Genomic DNA, 27,681 nt, shown 5'->3' with positions numbered 1-27,681 from the left:
GAACTCTTCTGACAGCTCCAGCTCTCAATGAAATGAAAGTGATGGGGAGCTGCAGGAAAATGCCATCCCCAGTCAAAGCACGTATTAGGGAGGAAGTTATACAGCAGCTATCATACCAGTACCTGCTTAGTCAGTGAAAGGATAGCTCTGTGCATATGTACAAGCTTGACCCAAATGTTGATTTAACCAGAATGTTAGCAGATAGAAATGTCAATTGTCTTCCTACTTTAAAGAGGTTCAAAATGACCTTTTAAAAGGTTCTCAGGCAGCCCAACAACTGCCTGGGAATATTGCTCCAGTTGCAGTCACGCTGCAGCTGATGTGAAGCCAAAGTAATGTGAGATTCCTTCCTTGAAACAGTCTTAAACCACTTAAGACATGGAGCACCACTGGTTTAGTGACCTCATACCCTAGTTATACCACATAATTTTCATTGGGGCAATGCATAGCATTGATACAAAGGGCTTGATTTTGTCAATGGGGAGCTTTGGAGGCGGGACTCCCACTTATTGGGTTTTAGTCCCGCCTCCATTGACTTGTGGCCAGCCCACGCTACTTTCCCTTGATTGACCTTGTTAAGCCTGCCCAGTGGTGACACCAGCGATTGACATTTCATCTGTCAAGAGCTTTTGACAGATGAAAAATCAGCTTTTGACAGCTCTGTGAAGCTGTCAAACACTGACGATCTGTCTTCTAACTTGAGTCCTTCTACTCAGACTCAGTTAGAGATCTCTCCAGACCAGAAAGCAGAGGCTGCAGCTTTTGACAGTTCAGCGGCCATTCTGCTTTCTGTGCCGGTGAGCTGAGGGACTCCCGAGAACTGAAGGAAGGAAGGAAGCCTGCAGGAGAAAGTAATGGTAAGTAAAACTTATTAAAACACTTTATACTTACCTCACACACTTACCTCTGCACACATGCACCCATCACTCACCTGCACAACGGACATCTCGACCCCTCCAACCCATGCAGACCGACGGTCCGCCTCGCTAACTTGGCGTGGTTCGGAGCCGTCGGACAGCCCACACTTCAGGGCTAAAAATAGGGATTAGGCAAAAAACTGCCTGTTCACTACCTGTGAACAGGCAGTTAATTGGCACTAATACCCTTCCCGTCTCGGGGAGGTGGCTCCCAGTACAGGTCGGGCACCCGCCTCCTGGGACATTGGCATGGAGGCGGGTTGGGGGCGGGATGGGTTCCTGCCCCCCGATTCTGCAATTTTCCCACCACTCCCGCCTCCAAACCTGCCTCCTCTGGGCTTGGTAAATTGAGCCCAAAATGTATTCTTTAACTGGCCGTGATCCATGATCCTGACCAATGGATCCACTACAGACCCAATTCACATACGGACTGGGGTCAAGCAAGGCTGTGTCATCACACCAAGGCCTAGAAATTCATTATAGCTACTTTTGGGGCGGTAAAGTCGGGCGGCCGCTAAAGTTTGCGCCCGGCGCAAATTCAAGGCCATTTCGCCGATATTAATTAGCTTCGCCTTAAGAGTTTGCTCGAGCGCTAAAACTGGCGATGCACGGCTCTCTTTAGGCGCTAAGCCGGAGGTGCTGAGCGATACCGTCGAGGCCGGGCGCAGCGCAGGTGCGGCCATTTCTTGATTGACAGCAGACACCCTGGCGCCGGCCAGCTCTTAAGGGGGAAGGGTCGACTTGGTCTGCTGCCACGCCCTGGACACTGGAGCCCTCCAGCTAGGCCTGAACACTGCTGCTGGACCCAAATAGCGCCTCAAAGTATGGAGAAGGCCTGTGAATGAGCGCAGCGCTTCTCAGAGCATGATTTGAGGGTGCTGGTTAGCGCTGTGGAGAAGAGACGCCATATTTTGTTCCCAGACAATGGGAGGAAGCCACCGGCCCGCGTCTACCGGAGAGCCTGGAGGCATGTTGCCACCAGGGTGACATCCAACAGTGAGGTCCCCAGGAGCACTGTACAATGCCGCAAAAAGCGAAATGACCTCGCCAGGATTGTCAGGGTGAGTACCCTTTCCAGTGTCCTCCTCATCCTTGCATGTGCACCTCACATTATGGGCAAAGGGACCTGAAAGCCCTAATGGCCAGCCCTCATGCAGCAGCTATGGGACAGTCATGAACATCAATTGCACATTGTGCACTTAACACACTGGCCAGGCTATTCGACCATGGGAGGCAGTGCACACAAGATCAGGGCTACACACTGGCCAGGCTATTCCACCATGGGAGGCAGTGCACACAAGATCAGGGCTACACACTGTACTTAGAGGCCATCCTTTCTCTTGCAAGCCAAGCTGGCCAATAATAAGAGGAGCCGGACTGTGACCGGGGGAGGCGGACCCCAGATCCAGCCGCTCACCAAGCTGCAACAGCGCGTGGAGCGCATCATGGGTGCCCGGGTGATTGGCCCCGTTGCATCTGGAGATGCCGACCCTGTTCTGGGCACCAATGGTAAGGACATCACCTTTTGGACCTCTCTCGTCCCACTTGCGCATCAGATCTACATCCTTTGCCACTGTCCGACCAATGCGCTGAATGCCACCACTCATGCATCCCTCGCTGATGCCCTCTCCTCACTCTAAAGCTACTCTTGTGCCTTCCTGCTTTCAGATGGTGAGGAGAAGGTCCCTGAAGTTGCCAGTGACAGCCCCTCAGAAGAGGAGGAGGAGGAGGAGCAAGAGGAAGGCGGCCCATCAGGGGAACCCTCAGCCGCGGCAAGCCATGCCACTGTAGGGGAGACGTCTTCCCTGGAGGGGAGCGTGGGGGAAGTGTCGGAGGGGAGTGTAGCTCCTGGGACCAGCGGCCTGCAGAAACGCGGGAGGGGGGTGGAAGCTCAGTGGCCTTCTCCCCAGAGGGGGGAAGGGTCGGAGGGGAGTCCAATTGCTGGGCCCAGCGGCATCCAGCAACGCAGGAAGGGTCGGCCAGTTCGGCGGCCTTCTCCCCAGAGGGAGAGTCCGGCCTCCAGTCTGGAGACGGTCAACGCCGAGGAGATGCGCCGCCTCGAGGACATGTCCGCGGACTCGGAGCGCCGGCACACGGAGCTCATGGGGGTAGTGGGACGGATGCCTGAGGCCATCGAGTCCCTGTCTCGGAGTGTCACCGAATTCGGGGCCTCTCTGGCAGCGACTGGCCAGGTGATCAGTGGTGCCGTGCAGTCACTGGCTGCTCTGATGCAGTCACAGAACAGGGCAACACGGGCACTCACTGCTGCCACACTCGCTGTGTCAGCCCGGCATCGCCAGGGCACCCGGCGCGCTGCAGCAGCACAGCGGTCTGTCCCTTGGCAGATTGCTGCAGTGCTGGCCCGGGCGAGTGCCAGTGTCTCAGGCGACCAGCGAGCACCTGCCATCCGCCAGCTTGCCCCCATTCCTCCAGCCGCCACTGCCACTCCCCCAGTGGAGCTGCCACGAGCTGCTGCAGCGACTGATGCTGGCCAGCCACAGCTGCAGCATTCACCAGCCGGCCCCTCGAGGGCCAGACCTCATCTAGGCCGACCCCCAAGGGCATCTGCCGTCACGACATGTGCTCCTCAGGAGCCTTCCCCCAGCCTTGCAGCAGCCACTGGCCTCACTTTGAGGAGGAGCAGCAGGGCGTCCAGGGGCCGGCAAAGTTTGCAGAAGGCATCGCCCTCGCGGGACACAAAGTAGAGGGTGTGTCCAAATGTTGTGTTTTTTGGAATGGTTGTTTTTTGAAGGCCGAGGATGAGGCCATTTTTGTTTACATCTTTTGTTAATCCTCCCCAGGTTGTGGGAGTGAGTCATGTGTGTGAGTGTTTTTTGGGGGTTTCGTGTGTTCTTGGTTTTCATGTGGGAAGGGCCCTGATTTTGTACAATAAACCATTTTATTTATTCACATTGTCCATGTTTGATCTTTGAAGTGTTTGTTGCCTTAACCGGCTGAGGGCTTGCGGAGCGGCTGCAATCATGTTCTTTCATTGGCACAAGCCATTCCCTGACAGGGGGCCTAGAAGTGACGTTCAATAAGCCACCGACGGGCGGCCCTTGGACCTCCCTCCTGGGCTGGTACTCCTCGTCCTCCTCCTCCTCATGCTCCTCCTGCTCCTCCACGTGAGGTGGCAGTGCCTGAGTCCTGCGGATAGCCAGGTTGTGCAGCATGCAGCAAACGACGACAAATTGGGAGACACGCTCCTGCGAATACTGGAGGGCTCCCCCGGAGTGATCCAGACAGCGGAACCGTTGCTTCAGGACGCCGATTGTTTGTTCGATGAGGTTCCTGGTCGCTTGATGGCTCTCGTTGTATGCCTCTTCAGCAGGGGTCGTGGGCGCGCGGAGCGGGGTCATGAGCCAGGTACACAAAGGATAGCCTTTGTCCCCGATAAGCCATCCTCTTGGGTGAGGCTGTGCCTGGAACATGTCAGCCACAGTTGTCTGTCGCAGGATAAAGGCATCGTGGCTGCTGCCTGGAAAGCGGGCATTGACAGCTAGGATGCGCTGCCTGTGGTCACACACCAGCTGTACATTGAGGAAATGGTAGCCCTTCCGGTTGCGGTAATCCTCGGCATGCTCCAGAGGTGCCCGCAAAGCCACATGCATGCAGTCAATGGCGCCCTGCACCATGGGGAAGCCCGCTATTCTTGCAAATCCCACTGCACGCTGCTGCTGCTTGTCCAGGGTCATGGGGAAGGAGATGAATTGACATCTCCTTCTGAAAAGGGCATTGGTCACCTGGCGGATGCAGCAATGCACGGCGAACTGGGAGATGTTAGCGATGTCCCCAGCAGCGGATTGGAAGGAGCCGGTGGCATAGAAGTTGAGAGCCACCGTCACCTTCACTGCCACCGACAGAGACGTCCTGCGCATCAGCTGTGGACGCAGATCTCTGTGAAGCAGCTGGCAGATGTCTGCAACCACCTCCCTTCTGAATCGCAGCCTCCTAACACACTGCGCGGCAGACGTGTTGAGATAGGAGAACTGCTGGCGGTATACCCTGGGTGGGTAAGGCCTCACTTGGCGACGCCTGTTGCCCTCTCTGTGTCTAGCCAGGGCTGCCACTCTCTCACGGCGTCTGTAAGCCCTTCCGACATAAGGCTGAAACTCAGCGTTGGCACCCAATGCAGCCCCCATAATATGCTGGCAAACACTGAGATCTCAATGAAGGCAAAGATAATTGCAAAGCTCTGGCCTGAAGCCAAAAAGACCTGTCCTAGTGTTGGGCCAAAGCAGTACGCTCTCTTCCTTGGTCTCTCTCCAAAAATCCATTGCACAAGAGTGAATGCTGCAAAATGGCTGCCCTTTATAGTGCAGGGTAAGTGCCCTTTAATTTGCGCTCCCCGCGGCCCGCCTCGGCTGTGTACCGTTCCACTTCACAGTCGTTAGGGCCGCCCGACGCACAATGGGGCGGCGCGAGTGAAGTTCCGGTTCCGGGCGCACAAAGGGCGTTGCACGACGAAATGACGTCATGATCTGTGCGCGCAGCTGAGCGCGCGCAAAGACTTTGCACCGGCGCGAAATGTCTACTGAAGTTGGGGCGAGGCGCAGATCGCGCTGCGCCCGGGCGCTAAGCGCCTAGCGCTCGAGATCTGCTCCTCCTAAGGCGCTAACGGCTGGCGCAGCCAACTGAATTTCTAGGCCCAACACTCTTATTGATCTTCCTGGCTGCAATACTCCATCTCACCCTCAATAAGCTCCCCACTGGAGTGGAGCTAATCTATAGAACAAACGGGAAACTGTTAAACCTCCGTCGCCTCCAGTCCAGATCCAAGATTGTCCCATCCTCTGTCATCAAATTACAGTATGCAGATGACGCTTGCATCTGCGCACACTCTGAGGCCGAACTCCAAACCATCGTCAACACCTTCACTGAAGCGTATGAGAGCATGGGTCTTACACTAAACATCCGTAAGACAAAGGTCCTCTACAAACCTGCCCCCACCACACAGTACTGCTCCCCAATTATCAAAATCCATGATGAGGCCTTGGACAACGTGGACCACTTTCCATATCTCGGGAGCCTACTGTCAACAAGGGCAGACATCGATGACGAAGTCCAACACTGCCTTCAGTGTGCCAGTGCAGCCTTCGGTCACCTGAGGAAGAGAGTGTTTGAAGACCAGGACCTCAAATCCAGCACCAAGCTCATGGTCTACAGAGCAGTAGTGATATCCGCCCTCCTGTATGCTTCAGAGACATGGACCATGTACAGCAGGCACCTCAAAGCACTGGAGAGGTACCACCAACGCTGCCTCTGCAAGATCTTGCAAATCCATTGGCAGGATAGGCGCACCACCATCAGTGTTCTCGCTCAGGCCAACATCCCCAGCATCGAAGCTTCGACTACGCTCGATCAGCTCTGATGGATGGGCCACATCGTCTGCATGCCCGATACGAGACTCCCAAAACAAGCGCTCTACTCGGAGCTCCGACATGGCAAGAGAGCCCCAGGTGGGCAGAGGAAATGCTTCAAGGACACCCTCAAAGCCTCCTTGAAAAAGTGCAACATCCTCACCGACACCTGGGAATCCCTGGCCCAAGACCGCACAAAGTGGAGGAGATGCATCCGGGAAGGTGCCGAACACCTCGAGTCTCTTCGCCGGGAGCAAGCGGAAGCCAAGCGCAAACAGTGGAAGGAGCGCATGTCAACCCAAGCACCCCATCCACCCGCCCCTGCAACCACGGTCTGCCCCACCTATGACAGAGACTGTCGGTCCCGCATTGGACTCATCAGTCACCTGAGAACTCATTTTTAATGTGGAAGCAAGTCATCCTCGGTTCCGAGGGACTGCCCAAGAAGAAGAAGAAACAGTCTTAAACCATTTGGTAAGACATGGCGCACCACTGGTTTAGTGACTTCATACCCGAGTTATGCCACATAATTTTCGTTGGGGCAATGCATAGCATTGATACAAAATGTATTCTTTAACTTGCCAGTTCGAGAGCATGTCAAAAAAACTTTGTGAATAATTACTGTCAGCATTTCAAAGAGACACACTGAAGAACAGACTAAAAAGCAGGATTGTTGGTTGCAGATGAATACAATATAAGCTTTTATGTTTGATTTGCAATATTTGCATGCCCAAGTTACACAAATAGCATATTGCTTATATTAGGTTTGTTATATAATACATGAATTACCCTTAGAAGATCATAATTCTAGATAAAAGATGTGTAATTGTTTTAAATTAATAAAGATTGCTGTGCTACTTCAATAGACCTTATCATCAAAAAACTCTTTCAAAAGTAACAAACTCAATCAATAACATTAATGCAACCATAACATTTAATAACTGTTTGTTATTTGTAGAATTTGTCATTTAATTCTTTGAAGCATAATTGAAATCAAAGCAGTTCTTTGCAGCAAATCTACCAAAGCATAACACTTAGTCATTGAGATATTAACACCCATGCAATTTTTATGTAACCATAGCAACTTGAAAAAGCAAATGCCGGAATATCGTTTGCAGATGATTTTTTCAGGAAGCCTCTCTTACCTCTTGCTGTTTTTCTTCTTTCTGCAGATCCAAGTCAAAAGCAATACAAAAGGAAAAGGTCAATTATGAACTGGGCCTTCTGGCGTGGTTCCGGTACTCTGTTAGACAACACACCTCTGTCCCCAACCTCCATAACACCAGGCAGACTCTTCGGCCTTCCACTGCCAGCCATTTGTGAGGACGACAATTTCCCAAAGCCAATTATGGTAAGTGGCAAAATGGCTAGAGAAGGGGGAGAGAAAGTAACTTATCTATAACCACTGAGAATTGAAGTATGTCACCGAGACAGTATACATGCTGAGAGGGGGATCATGTTAAAAGATTTACTGATCATTATCTATAGATATGAACAAGTGAAAGATTTATAATGTAATGGCAATGTGATAATGACATTCAAACAATGTATAAGTTGGGTAATTTTTTTCTTCATTTAGAATGCATGAAAAGAAATTCCATCACGTTTTATATTTATAGAATGCACACTTTATCATAATAATTGCCTGGATAAGAGGTTTTGTCATGGGGAGGGGAGGAGCTGACTTGGAAGTGGAACAATTAGTCTTCAGTGACATCATTTTATCCACAGTTCTTGGCTGGAAAGTAATGGCAGGTCAATTCAGAAAGCTTTCATAAGCAAGCAGAGGGACTTTGACTTTCCATGATGCCTCCCCGAATATAAATGCAATAATTAGTATGGAACTGAGTCATTGAGACCCAATTTACATTTATATAGCACTTTTCACAACCTCATAATGTCCCAAAGCGCTTTACAGCCAATGAAGTACTTTTGTAGTCACTGTTGTAATGAAGGGAAATGCGGCAGCCAATTTGCGCACAGCAAGGTCCCACAAACAGCAATGAGATAATGACCAGATAATCTGTTTTTAGGTGATGGTTGAGGGATAAATATTGGCCAGGGCACTGAGAAGGTCCTCGGTGTGATGCTCAGTCTGTGTTGAGTTAGCTGCTGTCAGTGCTGATGGCAGCACCATAGACTCTTAAGCCTAGATTGTCCGACTGGTAATATTTTAACACCAGCGGTAATTCATTTAAAATAAATCCATTATGATTGGCGGCTCCTGTAATTTCAATCAGGATTCTTTCTGTACGTTATTCTTAGAGTTGTAAACAGTAAAACCATTGAATCCTGAATGATTCAATTAGCTTGAATTAACAAAATCTGTGAGCACCCTCACTCAATATTTTCTGCACTTAAGTCATCCTTGGTTCCGAGGGACTGCCTAAGAGAGAAGATTTTCTGCACACTAGTAATTAAAGAGAAACACTATTCATCAACCTATCACTAAGTTCTAAACACTAATTTGTACTCAGTGGGCAGGATTTTAACTCAGGTGCGGGATGTTGTCGTGTTATCCGAATTTCATGTTTCCCACACGAATCTAAGTGGATGTGGGAGATTGATGCAATTTTAACTTAAGTGGCCAATTGATTTCTAACGTGTGGGAAACCTTTGCAAATGGGTTTTTCATGACTGAAAGTCCCCTCCGATGATGTCATCATTGCTGCTGCATTTAAGGTCTACAGCAAGCTTTGCTTCTTCTGCAGGCTTCCAAGCTTTCTCCATTTGGTGTCAGAGGGTCCTGCAGGAAAGATGAAAAGCGGGAGGCCCAGATCAGCTCCTCATTTCGACGAGGTGGCCCTGCAGGCATTGGTGGATGGGGCTAGGGCCAACAGGGAGGTGCTCTTCCATTCCTCAGGGAGGAAGAGGCCTCCCAAGCACACTAAGGCAGTGTGGATGCAGGTGGCTGAGGAGGTCAACTCATTGGGAGTCACACGGCGAACCTGGATTCAGTGCCGGAAAAGATTTCATGACCTTCAGCGCGCTGGAAAAGTATGAATTTCCCATCACCCTCAATCTGATCCCCATTGCCTTTCCTCACCAGCACTCAGCTTTAGCAATCTCTTCCTCCACATCCCACTTGACACTGACATCCATGCACCCTTACCCATTCCCTCTCTCTCTATGCTCACATTCACATAACTATTCGACCATGCAGTCCTCACACTCCCTCTCACTCTGATGCTATGAAAACAACTGACAACACACAGGGAGGGCCCTTGGTCTTGCCACCTCACTCTATCTTTGTCTCCTTCTAAGTATCTATGCTATGCAATCTCTACACTCACTCCTTCATTCTCACTCAACCTCCACTTGTCTCCCTCATTGCAGGAAAAGAGAGCTCACAACAAAAGAGAGCGAGCCAGGACAGGAGGAGGGACAGTCTCTATAGTCCACCTGACCCCCTGGGAGGAGGCAGCACTTAAAATAGTGGGACTGGAGGATGATGCGCATGTGGGGGACGGACAGACGGGTGCAACATAGCAAGCTGGTGACAGAAAAGTTTCCCATCTCTTTCTTTGACATTGCATGAGTCGCTGATAATGATTGTGAAGCTCTAACAGATGGACTTATGAGCATCTGCAAAAAGCAATGTGCATGTAGCCTTGGCATCACATCTCTGACTCTTTCCTTTACTCCCCCACAGGACCATCACAAGCATCCGTCCCTTCTAGCCAGGAAGAAGAGGCTGAGCAGCCAGACTCCTCAGAGGAATCTGCAACCTCTGAGGGCGCAGCGTCACCAGAAATCTGCGTACCCAGCACCAGCGCAGACACTCACACCTTGGTGGTACCTTCGGGACATAGAGTAGTGTTGTCACCTGGTGTATCACAGCTCACAAGTGAGCATCAGCAGATTGTGGAGACAGGGACAACAGTGGAGAGTCCTAGTCGGAGGGAGCAGGACTCTGCCAACTCGGCTCAGCAGCATGTCGACCCTCTGCCTCTGGGTCCATCCATGAGATCAGCGGTGATGGAACTCCAGGAACAGATGCAGGAGTCTCTGGCAGGTTTTGTCTCTAGGGTCGCTGTGAATGTGGAGCGAATGGAGGAGTCCATCGCTAACATGAGCAGAGCCTTTGTGGAGTCATTGGCGCATGAACGCATCACCACGGAAAGGATGGCAACCTCTGTGGAAAGGATGGCTACCGTAGAGGAGAGGATGGCTATGGTAGAGGAGAAGATGGCTATGGCCATGGAATGACATCTCTTGAGGAGTGATGGGCATCTATTGAACAGAGAAACCAGACCTTCATGGAAGTCCTTCTGAGTAGGACTGCCATTGCAGATACGGGTCCCCATGGCCCCCCTGATGTGCAGCAAGGTGCTCTCCAGCCATTTGCAGGTGCTGAGGGGGACCTGACCCATGAGAGGGAGGTTGGTGGCAGACCTCAAGGAAGTGGGGGCTCCTCTCCAAGTGCTCACACTTCCATGCCACTGCAGAACCCTCGGTCAGAGCCCCACCGGAGTCCACACCCAAGTAAGATAGGCGCCTCAACCCCTGCACAGCCGCAGGAGCAGCAGACTGTTGACGAGCCCTCACAGGCTCGCCACCCCAGAGGACACCCGCCAAAGGTGTCAAGACAGGAGCAGCAGCAAAGTGAGCAAGGGGCCTCCACATCTGCTGAAGCCACAGGGGAGGCACCACGTAGGAGCACACGTAAGAGGAAAATTCTGCACAAATAGTCACAAGGGTAGTCACTTGGGTGCAATTTTGTGTTTACTGCAAAAATGCCATCACTTCGGTAATGTATGATGTGCCTTCAATAACTCAAAGACAAGGAATTTAAAGGATTCAACTAAGGCTTTTAATCACTAAGAACATAGCAGCATTACAGGTCTTCCCACATCGGGCGTCTGGTAGAAATGACTCATACAGCTCCTGAGACCTTTATATGGCAAAAGACAGGGGCGTTGCCAATACACACAATAGGAACAAAAGGGGGCGGTTCACACAATACAAGCAGGTGAAACACACAGGTAAAACACATAGGCTGATGAAGGCATATATTTCATCACAATGTACATAAAATTTCTGATGGCAAATGGTGCAGTTGTATCGTCTGTCATTTCGCTAGTGAGACTTCCACATTGAGGGCTTAGGCATACTTGCAACTGTCAGTATGGTGGTCGGAGTGCTAGGAATCCTCTGGTTCTTGGCCATTGTCAATGCTCTGGTAAGAAGCTGCGAGGCAAAAGTGTTTGTTTGACTAGGCTAAGCAAATCTGGCCAGGATGAGTGCATCCCTTGCATCCCGAGCAGCAATGTTGTCGCGCGCTGGCGCCTTCTGGCCTGTGCATCTTCAGGTGGGTGACTAGCAGCGTGCCGCTCCTGTTGATGCTCCTGCTGTTGGTGCTGCTGTTGCTCATGGTTCTGCTGCTGCCGCGGCTGGTCTGCATCCAAATCTGATGTCCAGGAGGAAAGGAATTAAATGTTTGCCATGCTTCTGGAATATGCCTCAGTTGAAGAAGCGCTTAGTCAAGGTGGGGAGAGGGGTTTCCCAGGAGGTCACACTGGAGATGGGTGTGAGGCTCCAACCTTCCACAGGTGTGGTTAAGCCTTCTAAAAGTTGCCCCAGACCTGAGACCATGAAGTTCAGCCACCTGCAAATCATGGCTGATCAAATCTCCTCTTTAATGGTTGACCTGCAGTTGATAGTCAGCAATCCAATAGTGCTCCCGCCAGGTTTCACACTCGTGTTTCCCACCAGGCGTGTTTCATGTGGAAAAAGGGTTAAATTCGCAAGGGCCTTTCAAAATAGGATTATAGAGGCCATTTAGTGGTTGTTAAGGGCCTTAACAACCAGTCCCGCCTGTTGGATGCTCAGAGTCGGGAACCAGGCGGGGTTGGGGGGGGGTCCCGCCCGCCAGTTTTTGCGATTTTAACCCTCCGCACGCCTCCAAGCCCGCCTCCACGGCTCAATGAAAATCGAGCCCAGTGAGTCTGTTTGATGAACCTTTGCTTTGGTGAAGTAAAGCAACATTTAGAAGCTATTCTATCCACAAATAAATGCAAATGGTCGGTACAGGAAGTGATTGAGATGTGTCTAACTACTGGTTATTTATTTTACAAAACAGGATGGATGATCCCAAAGGTTGAAATGAATCCCACAAACCAATAACAACAACAACTTGCATTTATAGAACAGCTTTAATGTAAAGAATATCCCAAGGCTGTTCACAGATAGACAGATGGAAAACAGACACTGAGCTGGGGAAGGCGAGATTAGGAAGGGCGACCAAAAGCTTGGTCAAAGATATGGATTTTGAGGAGGATTTAAAGAGAGGTGGAGCGGTTTAGGGAGTGAGTTCCAGTGAGTAGGACCCAGACGGCTTAATGTTCTGGTGCCAATGATGGGGTGAAGGGAGGGGGGGCATGCACAAGAGCCTGGAGTCAGAGGAACAGAATTTCCAGGGGGTGGGGGGGCTGATATCTGCTGGATGAGGTTTCAGAGTTACAGTGAGGTGAGGTCATTAATTTTGAGACAAGGGCAAGGAATTTAAATTTAAGGGACCGGCTGCCAGTGTAGATTAGTGAGGACATAAGTGCTTGGTGAACAGGACAAGATTTGTACGGAGGACGTCTGGACAAGCTGGAATTTATGGAAGGTAAAGGATGGGAGGCCAGTTAGGGGAGGATTGGAGTAGTTGAGTCTGAAGGTGACAAATGCATGGGTAAGGATTTCAGCACAGGGGAGCTGATATAGAGGCAGAGGCAGGCACTGTGACTGAGGTGGAAGTAAATGATCTTTGTGATGAAGAAGACATACAGTCTGAAGCTCAGCTCAGGGGCGAACAAGACTCCAAGATGGTGAATAATCTGATTCACCCTGAGAAAGTGTTCAGGGAGGGGAATCGAATCAGTGGCAGCGGAATGGAGTTTGTGTTGGGGATGAAGTCAATGGCTTCAGTTTTCCCAATGTTCAGTTGCAGGAAATTACAGCTCAACCAAAACTAGATATTAGACAAGCAGTCTGACAGCACATACAGGTTGAGAGAGGTGGTGGAGAGGTAGAGCTGGGGGTCATATGATAATAGTTCTACACACTGCTGCCCATAATTTTAAATCATCATGGCATATATACATCTACTGTCAGTGATCTTTGATAAAATGAAACCTTTCTTTGTGTAGTCACTGGCAAGTACAGTTATTAGTTGTGTTGTCTCAGAGGGTTAAAGCAGAAGGCAGGTTTACAAGCTGCAGTTAAGTGGGTTTCATAACACACTCATGGTTCTTTTCCTTTTTTCTCTATATTTTAGGACATGCTTTCCTTTCTGTTTCATGAAGGCCCATTCACCAGGGGCATTTTCAGACGTTCTGCTAATGCTAAAGCCTGCAAAGAACTGAAAGAGAAGTTGAATTCTGGAGCTGAAGTGCACTTAGCCGGTGAATCTGTGTTTGTGACCGCTGCTGTGTTCAAAGTACGTTAAGAGTGTGCACTCAGAATCCAAATTACATTTTATTTCCATTTCCAGACTGAAGATTTCATTACACAGCTGGATTTTAATCATGTATTAAGAATGAGGTAGCCTGGGAGCATGGTGGGTTGGTACACCAGTAGTAGGACATGGGGGCCACACTAGTGATTCCCTGTACACTGAACTCCCAATCTTGGATGCGTTTTCTATGGAAGTCAGCAGGCTAAGGACAGGTGATTTCCCACTAGAAGGAAGAGAACATCAGTGAGCAAGTTGCTGAGGCCAATTGTAGCTCCCCTACTATTACTTTGGTTGAGATCAGCTAACTCAGCAGTGACAAGGGATCAAATGAGTTTATTTATTAAAATCAGGCGAGTGTACATATCCGGAGTAAAAGGAAGATAGCCACTCATTATATGTAGAGGCCCTGCTGTCCTTAAGATATATTAATAAACTTATTGAACATAAAATGGTCCTTTACTTACCACTATGCAAATGAGGTTTAAACAAATGAACTTCCAAGACTTATCAAAATGTATTCTACAAGGAGCCTGTTGTGTTAATTTAGTAGATTCCAGTTGATGCTTTCTGGTTATTTCGCATTTCACATGCCTAACCTCTTTGGGAATGCTGGATTGAAATGTCACAGTAAACATTTCCCGCTGTGAGTGAGCAGCTTTCATGCTTAGTGAGTGAAAGACAACACGAGAGGAGCAAGGAGCTAACGTGTGTATAAAGGAGATTCCCATCCATTTCTAATTCACTGACACAAACCTGGCAAAAACTGCACACAGCATGAGCCCATCATTCTCTTTACAATACCATCATAACTTTTAATGACATTTCAGTTGTATGGCCTTCTGTAATTCAAAATTCAGTCAGAGTTTTAGAAAAATAGAAAAAATATCTGAAATTAATATTCAAGGTAACTTCACAACTATATTTTTTCCACTTTTCTCTCCAACTCTGCTGAAATTGATAACTCAGACTGGGGCATGGTTTCATAGGTGGTTCCAACACCTAGTACCTCACCAAAAGGGACCACTCATCATGTCTGAGTCTAAACAATGGAGTGCCAAATTTCCTCAGGGCCTGTTGCGCAGTGCCCAGATAAAGGGGGCGGAAAAGGCCTGGCAGAGGCGGGAAATCAGGCAGCACTTGGAAACACTGGGTGTCTCGCTAGAAGAGCCTCAAAGGGAAATTTCTGCAGGTGGCAGAGGCAGACGTGACATCAGACGAAGGCAGGGCCAACAGGATGAAGCCCCAGCGGAATTCCAGTGGCTTCTGCCCCCTGATCCCTTAACGATCTAGATGCCAGAAAGATTCCAGTATTTTGTTCGATAGAGGCCTGTGACTGAAACACCCCAGAAAACTGCCAGCAGCATCGGGTGAATCAGCCCTCTTATAAAGGGCCAGTTGACAGATTTTAAAATTCTTTTTAGCCGGTTGCATCGTTTGCCCCATACATGGCTTAACAGTGCCACATATTCCTTCCCCATTACCAGTGGGCACCCAAGTTGAGGCCACACTGGTGCGGCGCCTACTGGAAGTACTTAAATTAGCTGACCCCAACCTGACCTCATCCTGACCCCAGACACTTCAGTGGAGCCAGGAGTAGAGGTCACAGAGCTCCAGAAATTCAGAATTTTACCAGTTGCCATATGAGCGTTTGGGTTGAATGACTGGCCACAAGCTGCAATGATAGTGTAATATTTCATCAGTGAGTGGAGGTTGACTCCCATTGCTTGTCTTGCCAATTAAATATATACTTCTTATTAAACCATCCTACATGCATTAACCAATGCTTGAACGATTCATCTCTACTCCTCCATTGCCAGCTGAAGGAAAATCCCATGAAGGTGACTAGCCAATTAGGGAAAGGACAGCAAATGGGAAAAACTAGCAATTAAAAAAAGAACATAAATATGAATATTTTTTAGATTTTCCATTTTATTCACTAAATGAACTACATTTATCAATAATAAAATTCAAATCCCACATTAAAATTATGGTTACAGTTAAACAGTATAGATGTCAAGAACGATATTTTAATTTAGGAATAGAGCAACTGTTCATTGAAGCTAGTTTGCATTTCTTGGCACAGGACCATTATAAGCACCTTCCATCAGCACAGGCTGCTTGTAAAGGCATGTCTTTGAAAATTAGAAAATGAATAATCCCAGTGTGATTCATTACGTGGAGGTAAAATAATTTTAAATACATCAAGAATTAAAAATTATGTAAAAATAATTGATACAATTTTCTGATTTCCAAGTTTCATAAAAGTTATAATAAATCATTAGCTGCAGAAAATCTCAATAGAGGTAAAACGAAAATTTGGGAAAGTTTTGCGTTAATCAAAGTGATTCAGAAAATAATTCTAGTTTTTCTTCTAAATGGCTTCCCTAAGTCTGCAACATGTAGAACTGCAAACTGTGTCTCAGACATTGAAATGGAAAAAGTTAAACAAAACACACAAGAATTTTTACGAAGAGGGAAAGGCCATTTCACTCTAGAAGAACTTACATGCTCAGGATGTCCCAAAGCACTTCTCAGCCAATTAATTACTTTTGAAGCGCGCTCACTATTGTCTTGTAGGCAAATGTGGCAGCTAATTAGTGCACTGCCACGTCCCACAAACAGCAATGGCCAGATAATTTGTTTTGTTTGAGGGCTAACTGTTGACTGGGGCAATTCTTTTCTCTTTGTTGAATGGTGCCATGGGATTTTGATATCTACCAGAACAACAAGGTAGATGAATTAGCTGTGGAAATAGAGGTTAATAATTATGATCTAATTGGGATTACGGAAACATGGTTGCAGGATGAGCAGGGCTGGGAGCTTAACATACAGGGGTATTCAGTATTTAGGAAGGATCGACAAAAAAGAAAGGGAGGAGGGGTAGCATTGCTAGTAAAAGAGGGGATAAATGCAATTGAAAAGAAGGATATTAACTCAGTTAATACAGAATCTATATGGGTGGAGCTAAGAAATAGCGAGGGGCGAAAAACATTAATAGGAGTGGTATATAGGCCTCCAAATAGTAAAATAGAGGTTAGGGAGGGCATCACGAGGGAAATTAGAGAAGCGTGCAATAAGAGCACAGCTGTCATCATAGGTGACTTTAACTTACATATAGATTGGACTAGCCTAATCAGTAAAAATAATGAGGAGGAGGAATTCCTTGAGTGTTTAAGGGATGGTTATCTGGATCAATATGTCGAGGAACCAACTCGGGAACAGGCTATATTGGACTGGGTACTGTGCAATGAGAAGGGACTAATCAGTAATCTTGTTGTACGGGGACCCTTGGGTCAGAGCGATCATAACATGATCGATTTCTCACTCGAAATGGAGAGCGAAGAAATTGACTCAGAGACTAAGGTCCTGAATTTAAACAAGGGGAATTATGATGCCATGAGACGGGAACTGAGTAGGTCTGATTGGACAACGTTCCTGGGAGGACTGGAGGTAGATAAACAATGGCAAACATTTAAAGATAGAATGACAAAATTGCAAAAATTGTTTATACCAATCTGGCATAAAAGGAAATCTAAAAAGGTGACTCAACCGTGGATAACAGGGGAAATTAGAGACAGCATAAAATCCAAAGATAGGGCGTATAAAATAGCCAAAAAAAGCGCCAGAGCGGAAGATTGGGAACAGTTTAAGATAGAGCAAAGGAGGGCAAAGGGCATGATCAAGAGGGGCAAAATAGCTTACGAAAACAAGCTGGCGGAAAATATAAAAACTAACTCCAAAAGCTTTTATAAATATATCAAAAGGAAAAGACTGGTGAAAACCAAAGTTGGTCCATTGCAGTCAGATACGGGGGAATATATAATGGGAAATAAGGAAATGGCAGATCAACTAAATGCATACTTTGGGTCAGTCTTTACGAAGGAAGACACAAAAAACCTCCCTGGGATATCGGGAAAAATAGGGACATTGGCAAAGGAGGAACTGACGCAAATCAATATCTCTAAGGATATGGTGTTAAGGAAGCTAAAGGGATTGAAGGTGGACAAATCCCCAGGGCCTGATAACATGCATCCTAGGGTACTGAAGGAGGTGGCCCTAGAGATAGCGGATGCACTAAGGATGATTTTTCAGAATTCATTAGACTCGGGAACAGTACCGATGGATTGGAGGGTAGCTAACGTTACCCCACTATTCAAAAAGGGGGGTAGGGAAAAAGCAGGTAATTACAGACCTGTAAGCCTTACATCAGTTGTGGGCAAAATGCTGGAGTCCATCATTAAGGATGAAATAGCGGAGCACTTAGCAAATGGGGACAGGATAGGACAGAGTCAACATGGATTTACAAAGGGTAAATCGTGCTTGACTAATCTATTGGAATTTTTTGAGGGAGTAACTGGTAGAATAGATGGGGGAGAGCCAGTAGATGTGGTGTACCTGGACTTCCAAAAGGCCTTCGATAAGGTCCCACATAAAAGATTAGCATGGAAAATTGAGGCTCATGGGATAAAGGGGAAAGTTTTGGCGTGGATAGGGAACTGGCTGTCAGATAGAAAACAGAGAGTTGGAATAAACGGCTCATTTTCTGAATGGCAGGCAGTAACAAGTGGGGTACCACAGGGATCTGTCCTGGGCCCCCAGCTGTTCACAATTTACATTAATGACCTGGATCAGGGAGTCGGATGCAGCATTTCCAAATTTGCAGACGACACTAAACTAGGAGGGGGGGTGGGCTCAGAGGAAGAGACCAGGAAGCTCCAGAGCGATTTGGACAGACTGGGCGATTGGGCGGATAAATGGCAGATGCACTATAATGTGGACAAGTGCGAAGTTATCCACCTTGGGTGCAGGAACGGGAGGGCAAATTATTATTTAAATGGCAATAGATTGGGAGAGGGGGAAGTACAGAGAGACCTGGGTGTTCTTGTACACCAGTCACTGAAGGCGAGCATGCAGGTGCAACAGGCGGTCAAGAAGGCAAACGGTATGCTGGCCTTCATAGCAAAAGGGTTAGAATACAGGAACAGGGATACCTTGCTGCAGCTGTACAGGGCACTGGTGAGACCACACCTCGAGTACTGTGTACAGTTTTGGTCGCCTCATCTGAGGAAGGATGTTCTTGCCATGGAGGGGGTGCAGCGGCGATTCACCAGGCTGATACCAGGAATGGCGGGAATGACCTATGAGGAGAGACTATGTAGTTTAGGGATGTACACACTGGAGTTTAGAAGATTGAGAGGGGACCTCATAGAAGTGTATAAAATTCTGACAGGTCTAGACAGACTGGATGCAGAAGGAATGTTTCCCTTGGCGGGTGAGAACAGAACTAGAGGACATAATTTAAGGATAAGGGCTAAACCATTTAGGACAGAGATGAGGGGGAATTTCTTCACTCAGAGAGTGGTGAACCTGTGGAACTCATTGCCACAGAGGGCAGTGTACGCCAGCTCATTAAATATATTTAAGAGGGAATTAGATATATTTCTACGGGCAAAAGGGGTTAAGGGTTACGGAGAGAAGGCGGGGACGGGATACTGAATTAAAGGATCAGCCATGATCTCATCGAATGGCGGAGCAGGCACGAAGGGCCGAATGGCCTACTCCTGCTCCTATCTTCTATGTAACCTTCTGACTCAATGGTGCTACCATTGAGCCCATCACTTTTTAAAAATCTGGCCCACCTAGCCACCTCACCATATCCAAATCTGGCCCACCTAGCCACCTCACCATATCCCTAAATCTCCACACTCTCTCTCAAAACACATCTAATTGTCTCTTGAATTCACTTGTATCATCCACTTTAATGGTCTTCTCACAACAGTCTCTGAAACAGTCTTGTTCACCTTATTTACAACAAGCGATGAACCCTGAAATATTGTCCATAAACAAAATTAACTCATGTTGGTGACTGGAAACGGTCTAAATTTTTTCACAAAATGAACAACTACCTCAGTTGTTTTGATTTTTCAATGTTCTCCTCTCCTCTCTTGAACATGCTAACTCCTTCTGGAAAACCATTATGCAGGCAGCAGCCCTCCGATACCTCAACTAAGTAACCAATCTTCAAATATAAACCCAAACAGAGAGTTAGAAGGCTCTTGGACTGTGGGGACATCACACCTGAGTCTGATTCTGCCTTCACCTGAAGTTCACACATGCACACTCTCCAGTAGGATTCTCTTTGTACTGGTCAGGACCAGGTACCATGCCGATTTTTCTCTTCGCTAGCCCAGGAGTACTTAGGCCAAGTGCAGCACTTTGTATACTTTGGTAGAGTACCTGCCAATATGTATAGCCATCTCCATTTGGGAGGGCCCTGGTCTCCATGACCAAGTCTATATGACAAACATTAAAATGCTTTCTGATTGACCAGAGAAAACATGATTTGAGTGAGCTGAGGAAATTAATGTCTGCTTGTCCATTCCCCAGGAGAGAATATGCTGCTTCAGACAGGACTTGCTGAATATAACCCAGTGTACTGAGACAAGCAATTCTGAGATGAGAGAGTATTAGTGGCAGGCACCCATGTACAGGTGCAAGTGAGCCTGGCAGTACTTGTTTCAAATATGTGAATGTCTGGTTTGGCAGTGAGGAGAACTGTAGTATTGGGCTGTCTATTTGAAATCATTACTTGCTTTAAAGATTATTTGATGCTTTGAAAAGTTCCAAAACATGAAACTTTAAGCGCTGCAATATTTTGGTTCACGAATATATTTTTATCTATTGCAAATTCAGGACTTTCTTCGGAATATTCCTGGAAGCATTTTTTCTTCAGACCTGTATGACGGTTGGATGGCAGCAATAGAAAGGAGAAGTCACGAGGAGAAGATAAAGGAAATTCACAGGTTGGTAAAACATTTAATGGGAGCATCATCACGGTGATGTAAGGCTGCATGTGAAGCCAGTAGACATTGGAACCAGTGAGGCGGACACAAGTGGGCAGACAGCAAGATATTGGGAGCTGGGGGTCGTAGACAAAAGCTGTATCACTATAAAAAATAACCTCTTTCTTCTCCTACTCACGACACACAGAGAAACAGCCAATTATTTACTTAAAGCACAGCTCAGTAAATCTTTTTTTATTCAGAGAAACACTCCTGAAAAACTTGCTACTATCCTGTAACCTCAGGGGTAGCTTTCTTCTTTTCTCTGAATATTTTATATATCTATATATATAAAGCGGCTCTTCTGTCTGTCTGTCTGTTTGTCTGTCTGTCTGTCTGTCTGTCTGTCCGCCTGGTCTCTATACGTTTGGAAGTTACAGAGCGTACCGACGCGCGCGTCGCCTCAAAAGAAAGCTTGCGATTCCGGACCGGTCGTAGGCGTATTTACGTTTCGGCCGGACAAAAATCCCGCCCGCGGTATCCCAAAAACGTTCAGCGTTCCGCTCATTAGCATCTCATTAGCGACCGTGTGACGTCGAGGTCTTCCTACAGTTGAGTGTCGAGTGACTCGACGATTGACCAATCCTACGCTTCAGTGACCTGACCGGTCGACCAATGTGTGTGTGGGCGGGCCTTATCCTTCTGAACCGAGGTGAGTGGCCGCCATCTTGATTTTCCACGATTTTTTCCCCCACACTTTCTGTGTGTTAGGGAACTAAGGTAAATATTTCAATTATGTGTTAGGCAATTAATTAACAATTTATTTGAGTTTTATATTGTGTTTAGCAACCCCCCCCCTCCTCCTCACCCTCGCGCAGGGGGGACTCGGGGCTGAAGCTGAAAAAATTTCTCTCTCTCTCTCTCTCTCTTTCTTCCCTCTCTCTCTCTTTCTCCTCTTCCCTCTCTCTCCTTCTCCTCTTCCCTCTCTCCTCTTCCCTCTCTCTCCTTCTCCTCTTCCCTCTCTGTCTCTCTCTACTTCCCCCTCTCAGGTGTCGCGGACGGAGCGCGGGCGCGCCGCCCGAAGTTTCCCGCTCGCTAACGGCCTTGCCGGCTCCCGCGGGCCGCTCGCACTGACCGCGCATGCGCCGCCCGCACTCACCGCGCATGCGCTGCCTGCCCGCCCGCAGCGGCCGTCCATCAGCCGCGCGATACGCGGGGGACCTCAGCAACGGCACCAGACCTCAGGCGCTAGGCAGGGGGAGGGGCCGGAGAGAGGGACAGAGGGGAGTGGGGGAGCGGGGGACGGGAGGAGGGGAGTGGAGGAGGGGAGCGGGGGAGGGGAGGAGGGGAGCGGGGGAGGGGAGAGGGAGGGGAGGGGAGAGGGAGGGGAGGGGAGGGAGGGGAAGGGAGGGGAGGGAAGGGAGGGGAGGGGAGGGAGGGAGGGAAGGGAGGGAGAGAGGGGAGGGATAGGACAGGGAGAGGACATGACAGGGAGAGGGGGGACACACAGGGGCAGGGAGACCAAACGCCCCAAAATTGCCCTCACGCCCCAAAATTGCCCTCGCAACGCGGGGCTCCCCAGCTAGTCTATATATATAAAGCGGCTCTTCTGTCTGTCTGTCTGTCCGCCTGGTCTCTATACGTTTGGAAGTTACAGAGCGTACCGACGCGCGCGTTGCCTCAAAAGAAAGCTTGCGATTCCGGACCGGTCATAGGCGTATTTACGTTTCGGCCGGACAAAAATCCCGCCCGCGGTATCCCAAAAACGTTCAGCGTTCCGCTCATTAGCATCTCATTAGCGACCGTGTGACGTCGAGGTCTTCCTACAGTTGAGTGTCGAGTGACTCGACGATTGACCAATCCTACGCTTCGGTGACCTGACCGGTCGACCAATCGGTGCGTGTGTGGGCGGGCCTTATCCTTCTGAACCGAGGTGAGTGGCCGCCATCTTGATTTTCCACGATTTTTTCCCCCACACTTTCTGTGTGTTAGGGAACTAAGGTAAATATTTCAATTATGTGTTAGGCAATTAATTAACAATTTATTTGAGTTTTATATTGTGTTTAGCAACCCCCCCCCCCCTCCTCCTCACCCTCGCGCAGGGGGGACTCGGGGCCTGAAGCTGAAAAAAGTTCTCTCTCTCTCTCTCTCTTTCTTCCCTCTCTCTCTCTCCTTCTCCTCTTCCCTCTCTCTCCTTCTCCTCTTCCCTCTCTGTCTCTCTCTACTTCCCCCTCTCAGGTGTCGCGGACGGAGCGCGGGCGCGCCGCCCGAAGTTTCCCGCTCGCTAACGGCCTTGCCGGCTCCCGCGGGCCGCTCGCACTGACCGCGCATGCGCCGCCCGCACTCACCGCGCATGCGCCGCCCGCACTCACCGCGCATGCGCCGCCCGCACTCACCGCGCATGCGCTGCCCGCCCGCCCGCAGCGGCCGTCCATCAGCCGCGCGATACGCGGGGGACCTCAGCAACGGCACCGGACCTCAGGCGCTAGGCAGGGGGAGGGGCCGGAGAGAGGGACAGAGGGGAGTGGGGGAGCGGAGGGGTGGGGGGGGTAGAGGGAGACAGGGGAGGGGGGAGCGGGGGAGGGAGAGAGGAGGGAGAGAGGGGAGGGAGAGATAGGACAGGGAGAGGACATGACAGGGAGAGGGGGGACACACAGGGCAGGGAGACCAAACACCCCAAAATTGCCCTCGCAACGCGGGGCTCCCCAGCTAGTATATATATACATAAGCAATCAATGAGAAGGTCCAAAATATTAAAAGTGTTTTAATGGCTATTTTAAGGCTATTTTAAAACAAGAACTTAAAAAAAAGGCAGGCCATATAACTGTATAAACTGCACCTACAGTACAGTATGTGACACAAGGCTCCCGATATTTACGGGGAGATGGGGAGGGAGCGAGGGAGCACGGTAGCAGGGGGGAAACTCAGAAATCCTGGGGATGCGGAGTTCCTGCCGAGTTCAACAGCAGGACCTCATTATCATTTTCTTTTTCCATTTCCCAGCCTAGTTGACAGCTTGGTTGGCTCCCGGGTGGGAAAGCCTGTGGCAGCAGGCTGTAGCGGTAATCGGGAGAGATCGTGGCTTTGTGGGTGAGGGGGAATCTGAGGTTGGCGAGCCCTGGGAAACCTGGCCGGCAGCTGTTAAATTTAAATCAGGCTCCCGACTGCACAGTGTGCGCAAATGGGAGAGAAATTGGTTGTTTAGATGGACGGGCAGGAGAGCAGCCTTGGGGTTAGTGGCAGTGGGAGAGAGTTGGAGCAAGTGATTGGGTTATCGGCTGCTAAAATTGCACAATGAAAGGGAACGATTGGAGATGAGAAATGCAAAGAGGAAGTAGCCAGTGGAGTGAGATGGGAGGGGTGAGCTATTTACAAAAAGTTTAACCATTACTTTTACACTTTTGCAACAACAACAGCTTACCTTTAACATAGTAAAATGTCCCAAGGTGCTTCACAGGAGCGTTATCAAACAAAATTTGACACCGAGCCACATAAGGAGTGTTATGTCTTCTAGCGCTCGTAGTGCTTTGTAAAGAAGCCTCTGGACTCGGTAGTTTGTAATTATAAACTACTGTTTTATTTGAGTTGTAATGGCTGCCTGCCGCATGGTGCGGGGTGATATTTCCAAGTGCCCTGTGCGGCACCTGCGCACTACTTTCCCAGCATCGTAGTGCTGCTACACTTGATTTGAGTGTTAGTACACTTGTACAATGTAGTCCCAACATAACTATGTAACATCCCTCTTTCCCAACAAAACTAATTACATCAATTTTTCTATTTTACAATGTTTCCAGTTGAATAATGTTAACAAAATACAGAACGTGAGCTTTCTTTGCTCAATTTATATACAGATATTTGTCCATGTTGTTTTACTGTTCTGTGCAAATTATAATTGTCTTTATAATTATTCGCGATACCGCTCAGGTGGTTGTATGTTACTCCTCCATCTTGTGGACTTGGCTGTAACTATTCCTTTCTGCGGTGTTTTGGTGTGTTCATTTCTTGTTGCCAGTGCTGTCATGTTTGGCTCTGGAGAGTGCATGTTTGCAGTTGTTGTATTTGAGATGTTTGTTTCTGGCATTATATTGTTTTCCGTGTCTGGTACCATAACTGCTGTTAATGTTGTCTGCTGTTTGACAGCTTCAGGTGAGGGTCTGATATGGATCCTGTTTCGCTTGTATTGGTTTCCAGGTTCTGTCTCTACCAAATAAAATCTTGGAGTATCAGCTTTTCCAATAACCTTGGCTGGACTCCATGTTCTCAACAACGGATCTTGTATATGCACTGATTGCCCATTTAGCAGCTCCGGTAGTGGTTTTGCATGCTTGTTATAGTGTGTGCTCCCCGTAGCTTGTGTTTCCATCAGCTTCTGCCGAACGTCCTCTTGGTCCTGGGGAGGATATATCTTTGCTGGTAGAGTTGTTTTGTATTTTCTACCGTTTAGTAGTTCTGCTGGTGATTTCGAGTCTGCTCTCAAAGGTGTCGATCTGATTGCCATAAGGGCGAGGTCTTGGTCTTCTCCCATCTCCTTGCTTTTAATGAGAGCTCTTTTGACTGTTTGGATCTGTCTTTCAATAAATCCGTGTCCCCTTGGGTAATGTGGGGATGAAGTAATTATTTTAAATCCGTATTTTCCAGCCAGTGCTCTGAATTCGCTGGAGGTGAATTGTGTCCCATTGTCGCAGATGACCTTCTCTGGGATGCCCTGTTCTGCGAATAAGTTTTTTGCAATTTTTGTGATTGTTGTGGCTCTCATGTCGTTTATCCTTCTGACAAAAGGAAATTTTGAGTAGTAGTCTGCTACTATGATGTACCACTCCTGGTTGCACAGGAACAGATCTGTTCCGACCATGTGCCATGGTCTCGTGGGTACTTCCATTTCTCCCGCCCACAGTAGAATGTAGCTGACTTTTTCCTCATCGGAGGAGCCTTTCAGGAAACTTTTAAATGTAAGCTCGCATTTTTTGCTTAAATTTCCAGAAAGCTTCCACGATATCGTCGGCTTCCCAGTTCATGATGAGGAGCATATTCACGGTCAGTGCATTGGACGCTGCCATTTTAGCTGCCCGTACGATTCGCGGTTAAAACGCTGCAGAGTTTACTTTTAAATTTCTTTCTTCAATCTGATATCGTTTTTATTTGCGTAAGTTTTACTCACTTATACCGTTGCCACCATGTTATGTCTTCTAGCGCTCGTAGTGCTTTGTAAAGAAGCCTCTGGACTCAGTAGTTTGTAATTATAAACTACTGTTTTATTTGAGTTGTAATGGCTGCCTGCCGCATGGTGCGGGGTGATATTTCCAAGTGCCCTGTGCGGCGCCTGCGCACTACTTTCCCAGCATCGTAGTGCTGCTACACTTGATTTGAGTGTTAGTACACTTGTACAATGTAGTCCCAACATAATTATGTAACAAGGAGATATTAGGACAAGTGACTAAAAGGAGCCTTTTAAAGGAGAAGAAAGAGGTAGAGAGGCGGAGAGGTTTAGGAAGGGAATTCCAGAGCTTAGGGCCTAGACAGCTGAAAGCACAGCCGCCAATGGTGGAGTGATGAAAATCGGGGATCCACAAGAGGCCCAAACTGGAGGAGCGCAGAGATCTCGGAAACGCTTATCAATACCAACATGGCTGCAGCCTACTGTAACAGAGGCTCAAAACTTAGACTGCTCCACAGTGACACTTGGTGGCCTGAAACTGAATTCAGAATTCAACAAACTGTTCTGGTATTAATTCTCAATATACAATGTTGCAGCTGTTTTAGCATTAAACGTTAGATGACATTTAACATAAAAAAACCCACCTACAGGTGTAACAGGTACTGCAGTTAAATGGTGACACTTTTATAATGGAATTTTCCATAGATTGACCTGAGGTAAGATTTTCAGTGTGTTTTGAGAAGACCGTCTCAGCAATTTTAATATATAATATTGTGGCGGATCACCACCTAAATGGGCGCAATCCACTTTTCCGTCCGTGGACAATAAATCGGGCACCTTGCCTTTAAGAAGCATGCTGCCTTTAAGGCATGACAAAGGAGCGGGCGTCGCCCTCAGTGTGTACACAAAAGCGTGGGCGTCGCCCTCATTCTGTTTTCGGGTTTAGCAGAGAGAAGAGCTGGGGCAGCCATCTCTCAAGAGAATGTAATAAAAAGCCACGTGTTCCTCAGATCGGTTCGGCCTCCATTCATGTTCCGCGGCAGCCTCAACATTGGTGACCCCGACGCTCAGAACGTATTCCGAGCACTGCAATGGCGGACACGAACGCAGTTTCCGTGAAACTGCCGGAGTTTTGGGAAAACCAGCCCGAAGCCTGGTTCCTCCAAGCTGAGTCCCGATTCCGGCTGCGACACATCACCACAGATGGGACGAAGTATGACTGCCTCGTCGCATCACTCGGTAGCTCCACAGTCACGAAGGTCTGGATAGCGCTGCAGAACTCACCAGAGGAGGGCAAGTATGCACATCTTAAGGCCGCGCTCCTTAAAAAATTTACGACATCGACATACCAGCGAAACTGCCGCCTCCTTGACCTTCCAGGCCTCAGTGACGCCTCACCGTCAGACCTCCTCTCCCACATGCTCTCACTCACCGACGAGAGCCCACCCGGGTCCCTCTTCCGCACGCTGTTCATCCGCCAGCTACCTCCCAGCATCCGCCCAGCGATCGTGGCGTCCGGCCTCATGGACCTAGAAGCCCTGGCCGACGAGGCCGACAAGCTGCTGTCCGCTCACTCTAGCCACGACGTCGCTCCGGACCTGGCAGCCACAGCCTGGGCGCGCCCCTCACCGGCCACCACGCGGCCACAAGGCCCAGCCACGGGGCCCACGGGGCCTTCGCGCCCCACAAACCCGGGCTACTGTTACTACCACGCACGGTTCGGTGCCAGGGCACAACGGTGCACACCTCCCTGCTCCTTCAAGCCCGCCCCCGTACCAGCCCCCGCGATGGCCGTGGGCCACGCGGGCTCCCTGCTGTACGCCACGGATGACAAAACCGACCGCCGGTTCCTGTGCGACACTGGAGCTCAGCACAGCATCATCCCGGCCTCCGCCCTCGACATCCAAAAGGGCCAACGAGGACAGGCGCTGGCTGCCGCTAACGGCTCGGACGTCCGGACGTATGGCATCCGCACAGTCACCCTCAACCTCGCTGGTCACCGCTACCGATGGGAGTTCATCAC

General features: G+C 48.8%; 1 protein-coding gene across 3 annotated transcripts in view; it reads left to right on the top strand.

The window, feature by feature from the left end:
• The window catches only part of LOC147111841 (rho GTPase-activating protein 20-like), a 195,670-nt gene that overhangs the window by 142,205 nt on the left and 25,784 nt on the right, over positions 1 to 27,681 (top strand). For all 3 annotated transcript variants that reach the window (XM_085999125.1, XM_085999123.1, XM_085999124.1), the window contains 3 exons: positions 7,450 to 7,628; positions 13,542 to 13,703; positions 20,415 to 20,524. In XM_085999125.1, coding sequence (XP_085855251.1) covers positions 7,450 to 7,628; positions 13,542 to 13,703; positions 20,415 to 20,524 — 451 coding nt within the window. The remainder of the gene's footprint in view (positions 1 to 7,449; positions 7,629 to 13,541; positions 13,704 to 20,414; positions 20,525 to 27,681) is intronic.

This window comes from Somniosus microcephalus, chromosome 10 (assembly GCF_052327205.1).
Source record: "Somniosus microcephalus isolate GS21.2 chromosome 10, FLI_Smic_1.0, whole genome shotgun sequence".
Classification (NCBI taxonomy): domain Eukaryota; kingdom Metazoa; phylum Chordata; class Chondrichthyes; order Squaliformes; family Somniosidae; genus Somniosus; species Somniosus microcephalus.
The sequence above is the reverse complement of the archived record's forward strand: the minus strand, read 5'-3'. Positions and strand labels throughout refer to the sequence as shown.